Below are 11,600 nucleotides of genomic sequence, written 5' to 3'. Positions count from 1 at the left end.
TGGGTCAGCCTCACTTTTTTCATCTTTGCAGCCGAAAATTTTTGGTTTCAGATTCGATTTAAGGGGAGACATCCCTTTGGACGCGTGAAAAATAGGTATTTTTCGGTGATTTTTTTAGAGGGGAAAAAATTATCTTATAATTTTCAAATTTCAACATAATTTTATTGAGGCATTCAAGGTGAGAAACAATTTTTTTTGTTGCGATCATACACAAAATGGCGGCGTTATGAAGGGTCTTGGGACGCCTATTTTCCGTGACATCGAAAAGTGCTGCAGTTGTCACTCTCTTGCTGTTGATCTGAAAAAGATTTAACCAGTGTTATTCGTTTATTGACATATTAAGGGGAAGGATGTACCTAAAAAATGATGACAAAGTGCAAAATTGAAAATTTGGGAGCCTTTTTATTCTAAGGGTCGAATTTTCGACCTTTTTTTCGACATACTCGACCCCTAAAAAGGTATTTATTTACGCGCTACCTTTCGAACTTTAGGTACATCCTTCCGATAATATCACTGAGTGTGATCTCCCAAAACTTCATCGAAATCGGTCGATAACTTTTGGAGCTACAACACGAGTAGTTTTTTAAAATGTTGTTTCGAGATAATCGCGTTCAAAGTTTCAACATGTGAAAACTAGTGATTGTAGTGACTTACCGATTAATCAGCGATGCCAGGCGCGTACAGCAGACCTTCTTCTTCCTCAAAAAGCACATTTTCGGGCTATATAGCCTCGCGTTCCTTTCGGATAGTTTGGCATTTTACTTTGGTAAACTCGGCCGTTCGTGACAAAATTTCAAACGAAACTGAATCTGTTTTTCGGGCGACGTTTCGTTCCGTATACCTACCGTTTCACGCTATATGGATATATCTATAATGTCCCCTTTATAAAATTTCTCGAAACATCCGCCTGGTCAAAAAAAAAGGTAGATAAGGGAGCATTGTGATGTGAAGGTTGCTCCGCCTCTAACGGTCCGAGCGCCCGACTCGCTACCTGACCGCACGCTGTCGCTCCGCTCTACACTATATGCGATAACTCCGCAAATATTGATTATTTCGGGTTTTCCTTTGGTCAGTATATTCTTTGGGTATTATACTTTCGAAATATGTAAAAAAAAAATCGATTTTTTGACAATTCTAAAGGGATTTCTCCCCTTAAATATTATACAAATGTTATACTCACAGTGCACAAATCCTCAAAATCCCCGTCCACCTCGATCACCTTCAACCACCGCCAACCACCTCCGACGACCAACGCCAACCACCTCGGGTTACACCTTGAATACTGATAAATATTTTAAGTATTAGAACACATCAAAAATATTGTGTAAGGATCAGTATAATTTTTTTATCGACAGATTTGACCAAGGAGAATATGAGAAAATTATAAAAAATTATAAAAATTTCATTAGCAGATTGATAGCTATTAAATTTGGGCTCGCGCGAAAAATCCTCCTCGTCCACCTCGTCCTCTTTGATCTCCATGTCTTCCTCCATCGCCTCGTCCTCCTCGTCCTCTTCTTGAAGTCGAGTGTCGCCGGGTGGTGGACCTGGACCGCAGAAACTACGGAGCGCTTGCCCTAGAAGTCTAGTTTCAACAGGAACCGAACCTGGAGTGAAGAAACTACGCAGCGCTGGGTAAAAGTCACCAGTTCAAGAACCTGGACCACGGAGCGCTTTTCCTGGATGTCAAAATCCACCAGGTGGAGGACCTGGACAGCCAGAACTACGGAAAAGTAGTCCTGAAGGTCAAAAGTCACCAGGTCAAGGACCAGGATAGCCAGAACTACGGAGCGCTTGTCCTGGAAGTCGAGTTTCACCAGGTAGCGGACCTGGAGCATAGAAACTACGGAGCGCTTGACCTGGAAGTCGAGTTTCACCAGGTAGCGAACCTGGAGCATAGAAACCACGGAGCGCTTGTCCTGGAACTCGAGTTGGACCATGAAGCGGACCCGGAGTGCGGGACCCACGGAAGTAGAGAACTCGGTACTCGAAATCTGCAGAGCGCGATTCTCATTCGTCTTCTCTACTGCGCGGTTGTTCCCAGACTGAGGAATTCGGCGAGCTGATTTTCGTGTACATAGATCGATGACGTCAGGAGAAAAAAAATTTTGGGTGACGTCACTTATTGAACATTCGAAGATCCGCACATCGAAACTTTGGTTTCGAACTTTAATACTATGTATGATGTATGATGATGTATGATGATATGATATGATGTATAATGAGTTTAGTTTTTCAGTCAAGACATACCTACGCACTTTATCTTTTCTGCCGAATCCAGACTCAAGCGACTAGACTCTTCGATGGTCAGCCGTTGACTAAAGATATATTCTTCATTTCGGGTCAGCTAATAACGCTGCCGTTCTGCGACAGTTAGATGATAAAAATCTTTGGTCCTACCTTTCAAATGTGTGTTGAAATACATTCGAAGTTTTAAGAAGCTTCGTTGCATCTCTCCCCATAAAAAAAAAAAAAAATCGCCGACAATCACCCTTTTAGGTCTTTAAATCACGACATTGCGTTAAATACTGTCTCATATACGGAGCATCCCATTCCATCTCAATCAAACTTAGCGCATCCGTGATGTATTACAGTTACTTCGAATTTTTTTCCATTTGAACACCTTTCGAAAAACAATTCTGCCTCTCTACCCAACGTAGATACTTCACTTGCGACTAGCTAAAACAGCGTTTCGATTCCATGCCTACGAAAATTCAAGATCGAGAGAGCAAATGAAAAGTTGTTGGAATAATTATGAATATTAATGTTATGGAATAGATCGAGCACGTGTCGAATAGAATCCCATTTCGAAATGAATAATTCTTCGGTTTTCATATCATAGCCGTATTATTGTAGATAATCTAGTTTGTTTCCGGTACATACTTCTTTGTCACTGCATCATTATTACATCTGATCTATTATTATTTATGATCTATATATACATTCTTCTCTCGGGTACCTATACTTTAATTAAATTATTTGTAGGCGAGTGCGCACGCGTGCGCCTAGACGGATATTGCAATTACGTAAGGTGTAAAGACACAAGCTATTTCGTGTTATCAATACCCAATTGGAATGATTACTACTCCTGAGCACCACATTCGTCCCAAAAACGTGTACCTCCAAACTACTTGAAAATTAACTCTTTGCTGTGAGAATGAGTTGAACTGTACTGTGAATTTCATCATCCCGTATATGGGGAAATGGAATGGACGACCTTTAATTAATATCACACTGCTACAGTGTATGCATATATGTATGCACGATTTTTTATCAGCCTACACATCTGTGCTTCGGAATTATACCATTGACTTTTAGAAATTATGGTACACATCTATCAGTGAATATGGGTTGTAAACCATCAGGGTTAACAATAGTTTTTAGAGTATTAGTATTAGACAGAATGATAGTAACACTGGCGAGGAAAGCACGCATACAATAAGTGATTTTCTCCTGCCACAACAGCTCATTTTTATTCACATTAGACTCCATAAAAAAATACATGTAACTACACAGTGCATACATAAATTACTTACAATTTTTATATGACATTGTCAGGCCTCGTTAATATTTCTTTAAATATTTTTTTTTAGCTTTCCTAGGTATATTTCAGATTAATTTGGTTGAAGATTTACTGTTGCATAATAATGAGTTCAGAACTGGCTGTAAATCACGTAATCGCTTTACTCAACAAATATCGGGACACTTTCAATTCAACACGCAGGGCGTTATTGTCAGGCCTGAAATTTCAGCTGACATTATTCTATTATGTAAGGATTACGTTGTAGGCACATCCTATACATGCAATGTTCGTGTACTACTATCCTTCTTGTATAAATTTTCTGCATATTGTCTTGGAATTGTTAGTTTTATTTCTCTTTTGTCTCTTGTATGAATATTAATTCCCTACAATGGAAGGCCAGAATGGACGTATTATTTCTCTAAATTAGTTCAGCATGTAGTACTTTGCAATATCATTATTTATCGATTATTTCACCCATCCTGTTTAACAATGAGTAATCATGTACGTAATGTTTGAATATATTATTGCATGTACCTACCTATGAGATATAGGTCAGGTAAAAGGTTTCTGTAATCGTTGCTTAGGTAAATTGTGTGTATTAATAAATCTCTCAAATCTTTATATCACGTGATCTATCGGTGTGTGAAGTTTCATTTTACGTCTTTTTTCGTAATAATATTCTATCACAAGGTGTAATTATTCAAGTAATATAACTGCGAACAGCTTTCCGGTAATCTGAAAACTTAATGTTTTACAACATGAAATAGTTTTGTTATAAATATACATCTATTAGAATTGATCTAGTTGAGAAGATTGCTTAAATTATTTCCCTTGTTTGTATATCTACCTATAGAAGGTTTATGAAAGTTAACGCAGCAGGTTCTATAATATTCAAAGCTATCTTGAGCATTAACATTTGAAGCTTTGAAGATTTATTTGAAGAGATAATGCATACATATTGGTATACTTTTGCTGCTGCGGAATGTAATGTATAATTTGAAACTTACTTATTAGTGTACTAAAATGTGTCACATATACCCACTTTTCAATCAGGGATCGAAAGCTCTTATTGTTCAATGAGAACCTGTTTTATCAAGATTTTGTTTCATAAAAACGTTATTTTACTTATTCTCAGGCACCAAATTCTCATCCTGTCAAACTTGCTGTGGTTCTTCATCCTGTTCAGAAAGCAAGGGAACGCCCTGATAGTCTATACTCTTATTCTCGACTTGGGATGGTCTCCTATTCTGCCCAGGTAATAGCGGCGGAGGTGCGGTCCCGCATGGTGTTGTGGGCGCTGATCGAGAAAGCCACCTTTTTGACTTACTTCTTGAACTCGGTAGGCCAAGAGGCATATACATCTTCCCTCGAGCTCTTCTGGGCCTAAATGCCACTAATTCTCCAGGACTTAGAGGCCGTGTCAAGGCCCCGAACGAACTCAAACTATCAAGCATTTGTGGTCGATTTTGCGTCGTTAGAACGTTGACGTTTGGCTCGTGTGGAAACTGTGCAGGGAGCTGGTGGATCTTATCCAATAATTCCCTCACCTATAATCAAAAGTTGAGACAAAAAATCGGAAATGGGTTATTGTTATATCAATCAACCATACTAAATGAACCCTACCTCTATAGTGGGAGTAGTCGCTCTGGGAGGTGAGCAAGGGGATTGAGCTGCCAGACTAGAGATATCAGAAGTTGTCCTGTGGTTTGCTAATGAAATGATAGATCCGCCATTCAAGTTTGGACCTCGGCTGCATTCAACGGTTGACAATTCATCTATGCTATTATTACAGGAGTATGGTGGTGGGATAATAGTGTTAGCCTCGTTAACCACATTGCACATAAAACTTGAGCTCAGAGAATCCAACGTACTCGCGTGAGACAAAGATCGAAAGTAGCGCATCACCAAGCCGGAAGTACTTTTGCCTATGCCTTCGTCATAGCCAATCACCAACGGATACAGGTCCGGCTTTGATGTCACCTAGGTGGCATTATTCAATGTATCAGACAGATTTTTGCTACTATTAAGGTTTGTGAATAGGGGATATTTACCTCATTGTAAGGAGGTGGTAGAGCTTGAAAAAACGAACTGCATCGGCTGTAATGCGGAGGTAAGTAACAGGAAGCTGCTGACGTTCTGTCTGATGAAGACCCATCTTCAATTGAGCCAGTTGCATAATGTTTCCAGAACCAACAAGCGCACACAGCTGTTATTGCAAGTCCTGCTAATACAGCCGCCCTATAGAGAATATATAATGTATAAGGGGTGATCGAAAGGAATTTAAGGGAAGTTTGAAGGATAAAAATAGTTCATGTTTCTGACTACAAGGAATAATAATATCAAAGAAACAGTAGACATAGTCGTTACGGTGAATCACAATTATACATATACCAGTTGCTAATCACATCACACATACCATAAGTACCAATAGGTCGAAATCAGAATTGTGAACATCCCTTTCAGCAGTTGGCCCCCTTTTCGGGCACAGGTATTGAAAAGGAAATGTTTCTAAATTCACTATATTAGTTACAAGCAAGTTTTGTTATTGCACTTATTAGACTCAAGTTTAGTGTAAATCGTTGTGTGATTTTCAGGTTGTACTGGTATATTTCCCATGGATGACGGAATAGTCGTACATAAATCGCTCAACAATTGTTAGTAATTTATGATACATAATAAAATAATTCCCGTTTCCTTTAAATGTTCATGATTAGGAGTTTGGAAATACGCGAGGAATTGCGTAATACATCACTTATTGCGAAAATAACGCTCTCGCGAAAATTGTGTTAACTACGTTTACGAAGAAAACAGTCTTTGAGCACTCACATTATAACGACAAGCAAAAATTATACTATTTGCAGTATTAAGTAATCACGAGTGTATACATTCATTATTTAATTTTATTTATTAACGCGCGTTATATTTATCTCGAACAAACAAATGAAATTATTTAATATCAGTTGCAAATAAAAGTTCATTTTAGAAGTGTAAATGATTCACTATAATTTTCTTCAAAAGAACCAGATATGTGTGGGTTATTTAAAAATTCCGTGTATCAAAAATGATGTTAAACCTTAAATCGTGACTGTCTTTAAAATTGATTGTTGAAAAAAAATGTAGCACTTTCGATCGTACCATGTTCTTACATAATTTCGTTCGATGTTCCTGATCTTCACTGTTCTTAGGTATTGTGTCAAATAGTAACCATACTACACGTACAAAAATATTTTATTGAAAAAATTACTTTTAGGCGCACTCCAATCAGTCACAACCACGTAATGTTACACTCAGCTAAATATTTAAAAAATTCTTACGACTACAAGTAGGGAGGAATTTACTGACTATCAGCACATTTTCCAGCACAGATGAGCGCGGCAGGCCTCGTATTGATCGGCTTCATCCAAGCTCTGACAGACACGCGTTGCTTTAACGGAAAGGCGCGATTTTTTAAGGAGGGATGCAATTATTTATATTCGAATATAATTGAGATATCTAATTTTATTTCCACTTTTATTCAAAAGAAAAAGTTGTATCAGAAAATCAAATTATGTAATTCCTCTCTAAGGTTCGATATAATTTTGAGGGATGTTTGAACGATATAGAACACTGTCGAAGAGTCACAACAGGATTCTGCGCTATTCGCATACACGTAATGCATGCCTATTATGTGGCATTTGGATGAACGCGCTGGTCTAATTTTAAGTGTACACTATAAATCTTGTCAATTTAAATAAGATTTCTTTAAATTCGAATATCAAGTACATACAGCCAATTCATGTGACTGTAAGGCTAGAAACCTTTAGAATAACCGAGTATACCTTGGAATGAAACTTTGATTTATGAAGCGGAAATTGCCAGTATTTTTGTACAATTGTTTTTTGCAATTCCATAAATATTGTTGTGTTTCGTTGTCAATGAAAAATTATGTTCGTTCATAAAAATAATTCGTGACAAACCTATATTCGCAAACGGAAAATCGCAAGACCGATTCGACGTAGCAGCACGATCGAAATGCTGTGATTCCGATTTGCTCATTTTATTCTTGGCCGGTTTTTATAGCTCTACAGCATCTCTGGCTATATTGTATAGCTGATATAAATTAAGACCAGCTTATAAAATACTCAAATTTAGCCGAGTTTTTTCAGTCTCAAAATTATCTTGCAAAATTAAAAGACCAATAAGTTTTAGCTGTAACTTTTAAATGTATGATCTGAACCGATGTTATTGATTCTGAATACAGAAGAAGTAATTTAGCACGTAACTATAATCGTTCGTGGATTCACCTTTCATAATTTTTCTTAGAAGTAATTTAAAGCTGATTGTAATACTCTTCCAACTTATATGATTTTGTGGAAAACCGAAAGCTACATCATTGACCAACCCAAGGCGCTCCAGAGAAGTTTCAACATCAAGCGTTTAGTGCACGATGGGTTGCCTGTAATCAGGTGTTTGGGTGTTGTAGCACGTCAACCGCAAAAACTCCATCCTCTTTGGTTCCGACTTTCAACTCACGCCAATGAATAGTCAGCACTAGTCAGTGGCAGCATTAGCAGCAGACAGGGATGTGGCATATGCATTGTTAACCTATACCAAAATTTTCCTCGTTTTATTCAGAAAATGTTGCAGTTTCCGAAATAGCCCGGCAAAAAGAGTAGTAAATGATTTGATAGTAATCTACATGTGTTATGTACATATTTAAAATTTAAAAATGAGGGTGTCGCTAGTGATTTTCGGTGTCTTGCAATTTTTGGACATATGCAGATTCTCATTAGCATGGGACAACGATGAACTGGAAGTTTTCGACGTCGTCGAAGAAGTTAATCAGAACTTCTATGCTCTCTTAGGTGTTCCCCAGGTAACTAGAACATCCCGTTAATAATCATTATAATTTTCATTTATTGAATCTAATACCAATCTGTGGTTTGCATCACATCTAAGAAGTGTATCAAATTTTCCCTACACAAATCGGTGTTTTCAAATGATTCACCAATTTTTTTTACTCTCCAACATGGTTTTCCTTTAGTTTCGTGTCATTACTAATCATCATATTCGTTTCAAGGATGCCAATTCTACAGATATTAAGAAAGCTTTTAGGCGGTTATCACTTCAGCTGCATCCAGACAAAAACAGCGCTCCAGATGCTGACGAAAAATTTAGGCATGTAAGTATTTCTGAAGATGTTAACTGATTCTTAGATATTATTGTTCTTCGAAAGTCGTGCACCGTTTATTGTATTTAAACTCTGCTCTGTGTTGACCATAATAATTGCTGTTATTTTCATTCTTCTAACTCACAGCTAGTCGCAGTGTATGATGTCCTGAGGGACCCTGGAAAACGGGAACGATATAATGATGTTCTTGTTAATGGACTGCCTAACTGGCGATCGGCTGTATACTACTATCGTCATGTACGAAAAATGGGACTATTAGAAATGAGCATTATATTATTTATAGTTATTACAATTGGCCAGTATATTGTTGGATGGGCGGCGTATTTTGAAAAAAGATATACTTATGTAAGTACCAGATGACTATGCAAGAGTAATAATGCTGCTGAGTAATGAAATAGAGATGCTTTTTTGCAACTTCAAACATATATACTGCACCAGTCTTATAATCACTTTCTATTATTACACAATTCAATTGATTTATTATGCTATACTTTGTTACCTTGCTAACAGTAATACACCTTTCACAGGAACAAGTATTAGGGAGCAAGCTGCAGAAAATGCAGAAGAAAAATCGTAAAGGTAGGATGGATGTACCAGATTTGGCTGACATCTTGGAGAAAATTCCAACACCAAGCGTATGGAATACTTTGCCTTTTCAACTACCTCGGTGGACATTCTTTTCCATTGTTGGCATTCCATCAGGCATCCGAGCTATCAAGGAAGTACTAGCGGAAAGAAGACGTAGAAAGAAGGAAGAAGAAGAATTGGCTTTGTGAGTGGAGATTCATAATTCTTGAAGTAACGATCATTGTCTACAACTCATACTAATCTCTTGTATGATTCTCTGTGTGGAGGTGAACAAAGATTATTGGCTATGTGTCCAAATATTGCTTTTCATATCCTCAGGGCTCAAATGAATGAAGAACCCGAGCCTGAGCCCATACCACGGGGTCCAAGACGACGCAGAGCTGGTTTTACTCTACAAGAACGTAGTGGAAGTAATTTTAGTGAAGTTCATAATTATAAACAAGAGAATTATCAGAAAACCCATGTGATTGAAAAGCCAAAACCGACTGGAGGAGGCCTTTGGACTGATGACGATATATCAGAATTAATTAAACTTGTTAAAAAATATCCTGGCGGTACTTCAGATCGATGGGAGAAGATCGCAGATGCCATGAACAGAACTGTTACTGAAGTCACACACATGGCCAAAAAAGTAATTATAGTTTAATAACTTTCTCAGTTTTGTGGACATAAGTTTGGTTTTTGTTAAGATCGTTGTAAAAGTGAGATATGATTTATGATTCTAAAAGGTCAAAGATGAGGGGTTGAAACCAAATCAAGTTGTTGAAGAAACTCCTTTAGAAGAATTGCCAAAGAAGATCAAAACTCGTGCAGAAGTAACAGATTCAGTTGGTGAATGGAGTCAGGAACAACAAAGAGCACTTGAAGCTGCATTAAGTAAATACCCCAAGGGCATGTCACAGGATCGTTGGGAGAAGATCGCAACTTGTGTCGACGGAAAATCTAAGGTATTTCTGAATATTTTTTACTATCCAGTAATATTCATGGCATATAATTATGGTCAATACATATATTTTATTCTTTGTTGTGTAGGAAGAGTGTCAGATACGCTATCGGCAGTTAGTAGAGCTCATCAAGAAAAAACAACAGCAATAGTGAAGTGGAAGATATGTGTTGAGAATTGTTTAGTTTTTCATACCTTTCAGGAATTTATTTATTCAATAAAAATGCCACTATTATTTAATACATCGAGTGATGCGAACAGACGTGGAAAAACGTGCATGTACAGTATTGTAAATAGATATTTATGTATGTTTGTGAATTACATGCATGTGTATATCCTTAGAATCAATCTACTTCATCTATTTTTATTATCAAGCTGGAAAAATAGTGTTTGTAACTAATATTACGACTTGTTTGATCACAATCGAACTAAATACATGGGCTCAAATCTATTTTCACATAATTGCCTCTGTGGTTGTTTCTTACTGTGAAAATACAGAAAGGATTCTACGAAGCGAGACACTAGTTTGAATTATCACTTGTTCATCATTGAATCTTGTGAGACTTATCTATATTTCCATGTCACTTTGTCTACTTTTGTTACTACAATACTGGGCTCTACGCATGCTTTTTATGGACGATCATTGCAAACAAAGTGTCTCGTAAATTTGCCATCGCTAAAAACTTTGGAACGAGAAAAAATTTCTAAACTATATATGAAATACGTATTAGCACCTGAGAAGTGGTTTTCGAGGACTTTCAGGACCCCCAATTTTTTGTATATAAGTCAAACCGCCGAATCAATTTCCATAAAATTTGCGCAGGATACTGTTTCTACCCAAGAGATGTGTAAGTAAAGTTTCCACCCAGTCCTACTTTGGGTTGAAAAGCTGCAGTTGCTAACACAATCATCTGGAGAGACAACCACGGGCTGTGAATTGCAATTTCTTAGCATGGAATGTAAGTATTGAAAGTATATCAGGATTTTTTTCCACAAATTTTGGCACCCAAGTTTTATGTGAGCATTACGAGCGTTCATAAAAAAAAATTAGTTTGAACTGTAAAATAAACATGAACAGTTGATGGAGGCAACGTAAATCAAAATCAAGAACATAGCTGATTTATGACTGCTATATTCAAACAAACTAGCACTGTACGATTGTGCTTAACAGAAAACAGCTGTGAAAAGCTCTTTAACTGAGACGGGCTGATTCAAAAATAAAAACATTGTAAGCCTATGCCCTATCGTTTTCTGTCGCGAAAATGCGCCTGAATAGCGTCTTGCTGAGTTGATTCCAGCGTTTTTGGGAATGGGCCAAGTTTCGGATGTTTTTTGATAGATTTTCAGCTGAAATACAAAGGGGTTGGCCTTATTTT

The 11,600-nt window shown here is 37.4% G+C and overlaps 2 protein-coding genes across 3 annotated transcripts; one reads left to right on the top strand and one right to left on the bottom strand.

Moving 5' to 3' along the window:
* Window positions 1-3,443: 3,443 nt before the first annotated feature.
* On the bottom strand, window positions 3,444-6,891 carry LOC107218089. Its single transcript, XM_015655839.2, has 5 exons — window positions 6,866-6,891; window positions 5,940-5,997; window positions 5,575-5,761; window positions 5,147-5,503; window positions 3,444-5,070 (listed from the first exon to the last, which is right to left on the bottom strand). Exons 2-5 carry the CDS (start codon window positions 5,975-5,977, stop codon window positions 4,678-4,680), a joined length of 975 nt encoding a protein of 324 aa, XP_015511325.2. The 5' UTR covers window positions 5,978-5,997; window positions 6,866-6,891; the 3' UTR covers window positions 3,444-4,677.
* A 1,151-nt stretch (window positions 6,892-8,042) lies between these two features.
* On the top strand, window positions 8,043-11,254 carry LOC107218088 (dnaJ homolog subfamily C member 1). Of its 2 annotated transcripts, none has more exons than XM_046731361.1 (7): window positions 8,043-8,378; window positions 8,583-8,684; window positions 8,820-8,930; window positions 9,221-9,465; window positions 9,600-9,912; window positions 10,010-10,228; window positions 10,314-11,254. In XM_046731361.1, exons 1-7 carry the CDS (start codon window positions 8,232-8,234, stop codon window positions 10,374-10,376), a joined length of 1,200 nt encoding a protein of 399 aa, XP_046587317.1. In that variant the 5' UTR covers window positions 8,043-8,231; the 3' UTR covers window positions 10,377-11,254. The 2 variants fall into 2 exon arrangements, with proteins under 2 accessions (XP_046587317.1, XP_015511324.1); XM_015655838.2 differs by having other exon boundaries at window positions 8,820-9,038.
* The last annotated feature ends 346 nt before the right edge of the window (window positions 11,255-11,600 follow it).

The sequence above is a fragment of the Neodiprion lecontei genome, chromosome 2 (genome assembly GCF_021901455.1).
Source record: "Neodiprion lecontei isolate iyNeoLeco1 chromosome 2, iyNeoLeco1.1, whole genome shotgun sequence".
Classification (NCBI taxonomy): domain Eukaryota; kingdom Metazoa; phylum Arthropoda; class Insecta; order Hymenoptera; family Diprionidae; genus Neodiprion; species Neodiprion lecontei.
The sequence above is the reverse complement of the archived record's forward strand: the minus strand, read 5'-3'. Positions and strand labels throughout refer to the sequence as shown.

What these genes read in the sequence shown, in the direction of transcription:
- LOC107218088 (XM_015655838.2), top strand. Translation starts at nt 8,232, where the DNA reads ATGAGGGTGTCGCTAGTGATTTTCGGTGTCTTGCAATTTTTGGACATA. An exon ending in CTCTCTTAGGTGTTCCCCAG is followed by an intron (nt 8,379 to 8,582) that starts GTAACTAGAACA and finishes ATTCGTTTCAAG; the next exon opens with GATGCCAATTCTACAGATAT. An exon ending in TTGAAAAAAGATATACTTAT is followed by an intron (nt 9,039 to 9,220) that starts GTAAGTACCAGA and finishes CACCTTTCACAG; the next exon opens with GAACAAGTATTAGGGAGCAA.
- LOC107218089 (XM_015655839.2), bottom strand. Translation starts at nt 5,977, where the DNA reads ATGTTCACAATTCTGATTTCGACCTATTGGTACTTATG. An exon ending in TACCACCTCCTTACAATGAG is followed by an intron (nt 5,504 to 5,574) that starts GTAAATATCCCC and finishes AATGCCACCTAG; the next exon opens with GTGACATCAAAGCCGGACCT. An exon ending in CGACTACTCCCACTATAGAG is followed by an intron (nt 5,071 to 5,146) that starts GTAGGGTTCATT and finishes TTTTGATTATAG; the next exon opens with GTGAGGGAATTATTGGATAA.